We start from the raw sequence: 11,357 nt of genomic DNA, 5'->3' as shown, positions 1-11,357 counted from the left end.
ATTATTACATATGTGTTATTTTATAGTTTTGATGTCTTCACTATTATTCTACAATGTAGAAAATAGTAAAAAAAATAAAGAAAACCTCTTGAATAAGTAGATGTTCTAAACGTTTTACTTGTAGTGTATGTATAGCAATAGTTCAATAGGATAGCCTTGACTAGAATACAGTATATTCATATGAAGTGGGAAAAACAGTATGTAAACATTATTCAAGTGGCCAGTGTTCCATGTCTATGTACATATGGCAACAGCCTCTAACGTGCAGGGATGAGTAACTGGGTGGTAGCCAGCTAGTGACAGTGACTAAATTTAGGGCAGGGTACTGGGTGAAGGTTGGCTAGTGATGGCTATTTGAGATAGATGTTTTTCAGTTTCTCTGTGCCAGCTTTGATGCACCTGTACTGACCTCGCTTTCAGGAAAAAAAAGACATTGGATCATTCTAAATCCAATTTTGACATGTTGAAAATCAAAATATGCATCATGCATTCCATGAACATATTAGATGGAATAGCTAAGGTCTTTTATGTCTTGCTTGACATCGATTCTCTGTTCTTTGCGTCATAAAACACACAACTGTCAGTCCCCTTTTGGCCCATGGTGTTACAGACAGTTTTTATTTTTTGGGACAAGTGACTTGAGCTTTCAGGCAAGCAAAAAATCTGTCCTACTTGTCCGAAGCCCTGTAACGTCAAGCCCTGTAAATGATTCCATCATGGGCAACAACTGGCTACTAGAACTGAACTGATGGATATGGGGCAGTAAAATTGTGATGTAAACTCGATGTATATGTCCTTAGAAGCTGTGTGAATACAAAGTCACTGCAACCATAGATGGCTGCACCAGACCCGTTGGTGGCACTAAGTATTGATCAAGTGTCTTGATCAAGTGCAAATGAATGTTAGATTTAAATTAAGCAGACAAAACAATGTGAAATATTGAGATGAGTTGATCTGTATAACATTGCCCTGTTATGTGGCCTGAACGTAGTGAAAGGTAGGATCTTTTATTCTGTAAAACGAGAAACAGGAGGTCCTGCCTCTGCAAGCATATTACAGAGTGTATTGAAGTATTTTGGATTGCTACTTTAGAATGTACCAACTGAGATTGAATAAATCAACATGCCAATGATTTGACTGATTGCACGTAAATAAAGATAGTTCCTACATGATAGAGGGCTTGCTTTGGTATCCAACTGATCTTGTGTCCTCTCTGTCATCCTGTGAAGCCCTGTATGTATATATGTTTTTTATTCACATCCATGAAAAGGCCCACTACTTTCCAAAAGTAATGGAAATATATGTTATTGTTTGTTTAGGCCCATTAGACCATTTTAAAAACACATAACAAATCGATGGTACGAAACACGCAGGTTACTAAAACAGTTCTTTCCATTGTGTTCTATAAAACAAGTGAACAGGTATACTGTAGCTTATCCCAAATGATCAGACATCCCCTTGTGATCATGCACGCAGCCCTTCTAAAAAAAAAGTAATCTCACTTCATTGCCTTTGAAAAGCCCCCTGTCCTTGAATGAACTCAGTGCAGCTTGACGCAAATCAATCTTAAAACGGTAACCTGCGTGTTTCGTCCCATCGATTAGACTGACAGGACAAACAACAACATAACATTGCACCATGCACGAGGAAGGGCAGGGGGTGGAACGTCCGGAGGATGATGATCGAGCGGTCTGTTCTGAGACGCGGTGCTCGCGACCGCTGTCCATGGCGCTGAATCAAGCCACTCCTTGTCGTGCTGAAACGATCTGCACCGCGGCCGCTCTTTCCGGCCATTGGCCACTCACATAATTGAGCTGAGTTAGAATACGCACAGCTGAGTGTTGTAATGTAAACTGTATAAAGTAATGACCGTGCCAAATTAGACTACTTTTTCCAGAATATCAGTTTATAAGTAGCCTATCATTAGGACCATTGTTGGGTTTTTGGGAAATAATGATTAAGATACCTGCTCATCACCCTCCAGCGGAGCAGATATTGCACCAGTGCTGGCACACACAAATACTCGTCTTTTTGTGGTGTAGAGAGCACTCGTGGCAGCGTGCTTTAGTATAGCCAGTCTGCATTGCGTCGAAACCCGTTCTCTCCCTCCCTCCCTCTCTCCCTCTCTCTCTCTCTCTCTCTCTCTCTCTCTCTCGCCCCTTCCCTCTATCTCCTCATCCACTCTCCTTGCATGTGGAATACATAAGAACAATATACTGAACATTATTAAGAAATGATTATATCTTCACATAAATCGATACCTCCATCTGTGCCGGCTCGAGGTAAAACAAATTCTAAAATGCTCGTCATCTTGTCTACTCGTAACAGGACATTTCTGCTGATGCGGTAATGTCTTGAAATGGCAAGGGTTCGCTTATTGCCCCTTAATGTATCTCCCCCCTGAATTGCAGCATAATAATTTATCCTGCTCTATGCCATTCACACCAAAGTGCCCCACCGCACAAGTGACTGTAGGCTACAGAAGTTGCTCACGTTTCTCCGACTCCAGCGTGATTTTACAACGAATGTTAAGCGACGGGATCAAGATGTAGACAAATAAGACATTTAAGTTTACCGATACGAAGGGCTCAGACAGTGATGTCTTGAGTGTTTCAGTCTATACCAGGGCATGCACAGAGGAAAGCTCCAATGTGTTGCGGTGGGGTGCGTTGTAAAGTGTTCATGTTTTAACACATGACAACAAAGCTTCGGCAGTCCTGGCTGTCCTAGCGGTTGGATGACTGTGCTGAGTCGCGGACAAGACGCAGGTAAGCATTGAAACTGGTGCACTCTTGTCTGTCTGTCTGTCATAAGAGGGGTCAGGGGGAATAATTTCAAGGCTATTGTTACAATGTTACTATTATTTAGAGACTGTGACAGTCAATTGGTATTGCCTTCTATATGACTTTTAGTGCATTTAACGCTTAATTATTTGCGTGAGGTAGCCTATATTTATATATATATATTTGCTATATAGGCTATATATAGCATTTACCCTGCCAATTATAATATGCATATTCGATTGCTTTATGTCTAGATTATCACCAATAAAACAATATAATTTACCCCTTTGGACGCTGATAAATAGGCTGGACATATAGCCTAGAGGCTAAATAAATAAATAAATGGCAGAAATTGCTGAGCTAGCAAATATCTCCGCTGTTCCTTCGATCCAATCGTTTCTCTTTTTTTTCTCTGACTGAGTAACAGAGGCAGCAGCAGCAGATGCAGCGGAGAGCAGCAATGGTCGAGTCAGCGAGAACCGCAGTGGAGCCGCACTGAGGCTAAGCAAGGTAGCCCCTTATCTGGGGACTAGGACAACACATAGTTGGAGAAAAAGAAGAGGAATTTAGAAGTAAATTGTATCAACCCAAAACCTGAATGCCGCCTGTTCAATCAGATTAACCGGATAACCGGAATTCCAAAACTCCTTGGACCTACAAGATGACCGTTGTGGCAGGAGATAACATGGATGAGACCGCAGCCGTACCGGGGCACCCGCAGGACGCGTACCCCCCCGACCATGAAGACCACGACTGCTGCGAAAGAGTGGTCATCAACATTGCGGGGATGCGGTTCGAGACCCAGCTCAAAACTCTCTCCCAGTTCCCCGAGACATTGTTAGGCAACCCCAAGAAGAGGATGCGCTACTTTGACCACCTGAGAAACGAGTATTTCTTTGACAGAAACCGTCCCAGTTTCGATGCCATCCTCTACTATTACCAGTCCGGGGGTAGGCTGAGAAGGCCCGTCAACGTCCCGTTGGACATGTTCTCTGAGGAGATCAAGTTTTATGAGTTGGGAGTGGATGCCATGGAGAAATTCCGTGAGGATGAGGGCTTCGTCAGGGAAGAAGAACGTCCTTTACCTGAGAAGGAATTCCAGCGTCAGATCTGGCTGCTTTTTGAGCACCCAGAGAGCTCGGGTCCGGCCAGAGGGATTGCTATAGTATCTGTAATGGTAATTCTGATTTCCATAGTCATATTTTGTTTAGAGACTTTACCCGACTTGAAAGAGGACCCTAGGGGTCGTTTTAAGACTGTGGGGAATCATACCTTTTACTACAAACCAAACATCCTAACCGACCCTTTCTTCATTATTGAAACTCTTTGCATTATCTGGTTCTCGTTTGAGTTGTTAGTGCGGTTTTTCGCGTGCCCAAGCAAGGCAGTCTTCTCCAAAAACATGATGAACATTATTGATATAGTGGCCATCATCCCTTACTTCATCACACTGGGCACGGAGCTGGCTGAGGACCCCGAAGACCAGGACGAGGGCATGGGGGAGCAGGCGACATCTCTGGCCATCCTCAGGGTAATCAGACTGGTCAGAGTGTTTAGAATCTTTAAGCTGTCACGACACTCCAAAGGATTGCAGATCCTGGGACAGACACTCAAGGCCAGTATGCGCGAACTCGGATTGCTGATATTCTTCCTCTTCATCGGAGTCATCCTCTTCTCCAGCGCGGTGTACTTCGCAGAGGCCGAGGAGAAAGGGTCGTACTTCGGCAGCATACCGGAAGCTTTCTGGTGGGCCGTGGTGTCTATGACAACTGTGGGCTATGGGGATATGGTGCCTGTCACTATAGGGGGCAAGATAGTGGGTTCCCTTTGCGCCATTGCTGGTGTGTTGACGATTGCGCTCCCAGTGCCTGTCATTGTGTCCAACTTCAACTACTTCTACCATAGGGAGACCGAGGGAGAGGAGCAGGCCCAACTCTTAAACGTTAGTGAACCAAACATTAGTGAAAGCAACTCTAGTCGCCGCAGCTCGTCCACTGTCAGCAAATCAGAATACATGGAAATTGATGGAGATATTAATAATAGCATCGACAATTTTAGAGAGGCAAACCTCAGAACTGGCAATTGCACTCTAGCAAACCAAAACTGTGTAAATAAAAGCAAGCTGCTCACAGATGTGTAGAATCGAATGAGAAAACATGGGACTTACATGATGCCGTCACACGTTGAGTAACGCCATCCTTTTTGAATGCTCCATTCGCCTCCTATAAGCGCTCTATATGGCATTATGACAACAACCATGCTCACCAATTTGAAAGGAATTATTTGAAAGGGGAAAAAATATGAAAATGAAGCTGTTATTAGAGAACACGACAGCTAGAGTAATTCATTATTTTAAAAATGATCATTCAAATACGTATTAAAAATATATAAAAAAGAAACATCAACTTCTATTTAACACGCACACGCATAATCGCGCGCCCTTGGAGGACGACTAACCAACACCACTTAGACGACATATCTGTTTTTATCAGACAAAGCCAGGCGTGATAATTAAAACGTTATGCATCGGTACAGATAACATTTCAGCAAGTGCACACTGCATCAAGGATAAAATGCACCATAAATACCATCTGCTGCGAAGAGAGAGACACGCAAGTCAGGATCTGCAGCACCCAGTCAGTGGTCAGGCCGACCGACACCTGGCCTGAAGTCCGAGGCGACTCCTCTACCCCTCTGTCATCAAAGGATCTACTATCCAGCAAAGCACCTTATAGGAAAAATACTGATAACGGAGGATCACTGATCTCCTGGTTTGGATGTTAAAAAGAGGCTGATGATGTACTTGCCTCAGTCTGAAAGACCTACGGACATCCGCAATGCTGCTATTTTTCAGCAGTAAAATGCTGTAATTATGATATCAGCAAGTGGTACAATGGCATTTTTGCCCGTTAGATGCAAGACAGCACAATGATATAACAGAAGAGCTTCACATGAGCATGTTTAGAAGAGACTCCCCATACATTTTGATATTGGCATGCGTGATGATGAGACATAACCTTATAATAATGCTACAAATATATTTATTTCGAATTTTTCCATACCCCTATGCCTTCATTCGATTCCCCTTTATTATTCGTTTTCACTTAGAGTGCAGAACTGGTTTGAAATAGTTTTTGATTTGAAAATTCCAAATTATTTAGCGAGTGAATGTTTAAAAAAATCTTAAGGGAAACAGTAACTAAACGAAGATCATAGCATGAGAAAAAGTCAACTGCATTATGGCCTATCGACTAAGGTACTGTGTATCCTAGTATATCTAAATGCATGACGTCAGTATTCAGCTTGTTGCAATTACAGACACTCTGAAAAGTGTATCATACTGTCATGGAAACGAAACGTGGAAACTTAAAAAAAAAAATCTCTGAACCGTTTCTGAAATGTGACAAAATATATCCAAAACCCAACTCGGGGATGCTGACTTTCTCATTTAAAACGTAGGAGATCAAAGAAGCAGAATAAATACTTATTATCAAAATGCATATACTCATAAAGCACCAAGTTACAGTATTACTTCAATAGCGCAGTGCATGGACCTTTGAACATAGAAAAAGTAAACGTATTATGAGTCAGGCCTTCCATTTCACCACTAAATGTAGGGATACGTTTGTTTGTTTATCACAAAACAAAACAACAGAAACAACTCTCATTTGACTGAAATGAGCCTTTGTTTAATAGATATTGCCAATAATCATTTTTGTACATTAGTTGCTTAGTGCCTTTACCCCACTCACCATGCAACAGGCTCAGTGAAAGTGCCTCTGTGTAATATAGCCTACAATGGGAATCCATGACAAGTTGAACAGATCAGATGCAAAACATCTTGCTTGCTTCAGCACTATTATGCTGTTATTATATTGTTGTTGATGATGAGGATGATGACGATTGATTATTCGGATCATTATTAATACAGTCAGAGAATGTTTGGTGAAAACAACCATGGAAGTGCACTACCAACATGATCCATAGTTGAGTTGACCCAAGACTAGAACAATATTCCAACAACCCCCCCAGTACTTTATACTTCTCCACCCATGCACCACTTCAAATCAAAAGTGAATATCCATTGCTTTGCTTCGCTTGTGTTGCTGTTGCAATTGATTTATGTGCCATAAAGTCTTTTAAATGTGTCTACCTCAGTGAGGTCACTGCAGAACTCACTGCAGAGCTGCAAGCCAGGCTATTCTTCGATGCATAAACATGCAACAGGGCCTCTAAGTGGAGTAGACTGTGGTCATCAGGGCCTGTGTTTATAAATGGTCTCAGAGTGCTTGAGTGCTGATCTATAGGTCCCCCCACTGTCCATGTAATCTTATTCATTATGACCTAAAAGACTCATCTGATCCTAGATCTGTACTCCTACTCTGAGATGCTTTATGAATACAGACACGGATGTTAAACTCTTAGATTGGCCCCTAAAAGTAGCCTTAGAGAAGCACTTAGGTCTTAGGACAGACATACTGCACCAACCACCCGTACCCCTATCCCATTTTCCTTCCAAGCTACGCACAATCAAAAAATAAAATAAACACATTACGATAGTAGTAGAGTTGACTAGAGCATAGTGATGTAGACTGACTGATTCTCGAAAAACCTGTTGATACAAATGGTTTGGTTTGGATTCTTTAGTATTACAGTTGTTGAGAAGTAAGGCAGGTTTGCTACTGTTAAATCATAGAAATACCCTGGGCAATTGTATCTGCGAATGTCTGAAAGTGTGCCACACTTCATTGATATGTGTATTAATAGAAATAGAATGACTCACATCCATCACAGAACATTGACTTGAATGGGAATGTCCATTCTAGCAATTCCATTTCTAAGTGTGTACCTGTCACAGAATGACAATGGAGCAGCCAGAGGCTCTTTACACTGATTTTTTTTAGCATATTGGAATTTCACTCTGGGCAATATAAGTGCATTATTAGATGCTACACCGTTTTTGCAGGTTCCATTTGCTCAATAGCTACATGTGTTTCATAATTGAGTCTTTCAGCTCTCCGCAAAGCTTACTGATGCCGTGTGAATCTTGTTTCGTTATTGCAGCAAAATTTGTCCTGTAAGTGTGTGAAATGACCAGATGATTTAGGGTCAAGATATATGTTGCTATGGTAGCGACACAATGTCTGTGACACTGAAGTTGAGGGGTTATACACGAGACAGATGTTATGAGACCACATGTAAACATGGCTAAAGATTCAAAGGCCCTCATGATGGTATGTCATTTGGTGAAAAGTACTGTACCATGTTTCCTTTCTCTTTTTCCATTGGCCTTTACTTGTATGTATAAACCCCTCAACTAAAATGTCTCAGCTAGTGAAGCATTTGCTTTCATCAGTTTGTGCAAAGGCTATACCTTTTGTGGACTAGCAGAAAGCCTCTATGTGCACATTGGTTATGGACGAGGCTTTTTTTGATTCTGTGAATCGAGTTGCTGGTCGTTTTGTGCTATGTGTTATCGGCTATGTTCTCTTTATTTGCTCATGGTCGTTCTAGTGTATTGCTGGGGAACTTGGAATGTGTCTGTCTACAACAGGTTTGGTGTCTGTCTATGCGAGAGCCTTCCTAGACGTCAGTTCATTTGACATTATGAGGTGAATATGTCAGTGGAGTTGACATATAAGTGCAAAAAAAATGTTACTTCTGTGTCAGGGATTTTTAAGGTTTCTAACCAAGAGAATGCCATCAGGTCTTAAGAACAGACATATAGAATACCCCAAAATACAACGAATAAAAAGTGATTATCCACAGCAACCTTATCTATACCATGTACAGTAGCTAGCTGACCATCAGGTAAATGATATAGTTTTACCATATGTGGTTTCTCTTATGGCCCAGAAGTGTGGTTGGACAAAACAGGTTCTATTCCACCAAATACCCATGATGCAACAGTTCAGAGTGAGGTTGAGGGAACACATGCAAAACCCCTCATGTCACGATACCAGTGCATCCATTGCTCTTGCTGTGAGGGCAATCTATGTATGGTGCTATGCATTCAATTATTCTACAAAAAAAAAAAAAAAAAGCATTCTTATAGTAATAGAATTGCAGTTACCTGTTTCTTAGAAACCTTTGTAAAATAGGAGTTGAATTAATCTATTTTAAAAAAAGATGTTGAGGAAAAAGACGATCTCTTGACAAGACATTTACAACAGCGACCATCCTTTTGAACGGTAGTGTAGTGTTATTTTTACAGCGACCATCCAATCCCCATCAAACTCAAAGGTTGATCTGGAGTCGTTTTCTAGTTAGGACCCTATGTTGATAAATGGGGCAAAGTAGTCAGTAGCACCCGCCCGGAGGGAATTAATAGCCTGAAATGCAATGCACTTACAGCCAGCTGCTGGATTGAATGGCTGTTGTGTTTAGTGTGAACTTAGTGTGAAGGAGAGTCAGAGAAGGTGCCTATATTGTAATTAGAAGAAGAAAAAAAATGCATTCATTTGAAACGCTTTCAGAGATGTATGTTCTTCAGCAGAAAGACGTGTGTGAGAAGGTCTTTTAAAAAACATAATTCAGAGAAATGACAACACAAAAACAAAAATATAAGTAAACCATACCTATCTAAAAAAGTAGTAAGAAATCATTTAGCTATAGTAAAATAGAGTATAGCAAGAAAATATATATTGCAAAAGGCCAAAACCAATGATGACTATCTTTTCATTGTGTGTCTTATTTTGTTTTACTTCTGTGGCAGTGTACTACGATTGTCAGATTGTTTTTAGGAAGAACATGCCATAATATACTGAAATATCAAATACTCTATAATAATGTGTTCCTCTGGCAAGCCATGATAATTAAACTGAAGTAGCCTACTATTATCAATTTATTGTAGGCCTACATTTGAATGATATGGACTACAATCCACTATATTAGCACTATATTAGCATCTGGATATATGGATCGTCTTCTCATTTCATTTAAAGAAATACTGGAAAATTCATCCTAACCAACCACACCATTTAAGAGCGTTTCCAAATGCCCATTACTAAAAACCAACAGATAATGTATAGATAATGTATACATATCTCAACGGCAACCTACTGATCACAAAAACTGCATGGTCAACGGAAGACTGCATGAGCTTTTCAAAACTGTGGATCAGCTATAATAACAGTTGCATCACTTCAAAGAAAACCCTTGCGTTCATCTACACCAAAGCCTTTTTTTTAAAATATGAAATACCCTCCTTTATTATACATTTCTAGTTTTCTTTTTATTGAAAAACATTATCGTTTGCTTAAGATATTTACAAACACTTTGATCTCGGATCAGGCGTACCTTCTGGTTTTCATCTTGGATCAGGCGTACCTTCTGGTTTTCATCTTGGATCAGGCATACGTTCTGACTATTGACATCCCACCATGTTCAAACTAGCCTGGTCTCAGGTCTGTTTGCGCCGTCTTGCCAACTATTTGGTCGTTGTCAGGCCAAACATGTTTGGCAATTACCAATGACAACAATCATAGGAGTTGGCTGTACAGCACAAACAGATATTTGACCAGGCTATATGTTCAAACCTCACTTTAGTTAGAATGGTGATGAGAGGTGACTAGTTTTTGTTTGATGACAGGGAGTGATATGATGGTAGACGTGTGATTACTACGAGTTTGTCGTCCTGTCCATCCATCAGACATGCTGCGCATCCCAAATGACACCCTATTACTTATATAGTGCATTACTTTTGACAAGAGTAGTGCACTAAAAAAGTAGTGCACTAAAAAGGCAACAGGGTGTGATTTTGGATACAACCATTGTGCATCTACATGTATATAGGAATGACATCCTATAGAAAACCTATAAGAACCTATGGAAATGTGACCAAGTGCATTGTATTTAGGGAACCTGGCTTGCTTTGGAGCGAGCAGCTCAGCGGCACGAGGGACTGTTGACTCCTGGGGTCTGTTCAGGAGGGTGCAACGTTACAAGACATTCAGATAGAAATGTATTGTGCAGATGAGATATGACCATCTGTCATGTAGAACAGTGAGTCATGTCAGTTATACCCATTACATGTCTAACTGCAACATTCTCAATGTTTCACGTCGCTGAATAAACCCATGCTCTTTTTTATTAGAAGTAGTCCATTTGCCTACTGAACATTGCAAATGTGTTTTTTTAATGTTTGATCGTCATTATTCATGTTTTGTTTTACGAGGATTATGCTACAATACGCTCAGTTTGTCAAACGTCTGACAAAGGCGTCGTCTGTGATCTATGCAAGGGTATTTCTTTTCTTACTTATGTCACACCTCATGATTTCATCGTACATCAAATACAATAAATTTTTAAGGATCTCATTGTGTATTTTCATTTGTTACTTGGTAAAAAAAGGAGGTTTGGCTGTCTAGTCAAGTCTATAGGTGCTGACTGTGTACTTCTGAGCCATTAAGGGTTCAAGTATCCCATTCGGCTTCTATCCAAACCCCATTGGTGACCTTCCCAATGACACAGTCAGTGGACCAGTTTGCACCGGTACTCTCACATTACATTCAGGGGAGTCTTGATCAATTACAAACATCTTAGTACTTCAATATCGATAAACACCTGTATTAA

General features: G+C 40.8%; 1 protein-coding gene across 1 annotated transcript; it reads left to right on the top strand.

Annotated features, from left to right (window-relative positions):
- Positions 1 to 3,232: 3,232 nt before the first annotated feature.
- Positions 3,233 to 11,098, top strand: LOC115109703 (potassium voltage-gated channel subfamily A member 1-like). The gene has a single exon (XM_029634948.2). The coding sequence runs from the start codon at positions 3,445 to 3,447 to the stop codon at positions 4,921 to 4,923; it is 1,479 nt and encodes a 492-aa protein (XP_029490808.1). The 5' UTR covers positions 3,233 to 3,444; the 3' UTR covers positions 4,924 to 11,098.
- The last annotated feature ends 259 nt before the right edge of the window (positions 11,099 to 11,357 follow it).

This window comes from Oncorhynchus nerka, linkage group LG25 (genome assembly GCF_034236695.1).
Source record: "Oncorhynchus nerka isolate Pitt River linkage group LG25, Oner_Uvic_2.0, whole genome shotgun sequence".
NCBI classification, from domain to species: domain Eukaryota; kingdom Metazoa; phylum Chordata; class Actinopteri; order Salmoniformes; family Salmonidae; genus Oncorhynchus; species Oncorhynchus nerka.
Note: the sequence above shows the minus strand (reverse complement) of the source record. Positions and strands in the feature narration are given on the sequence as shown.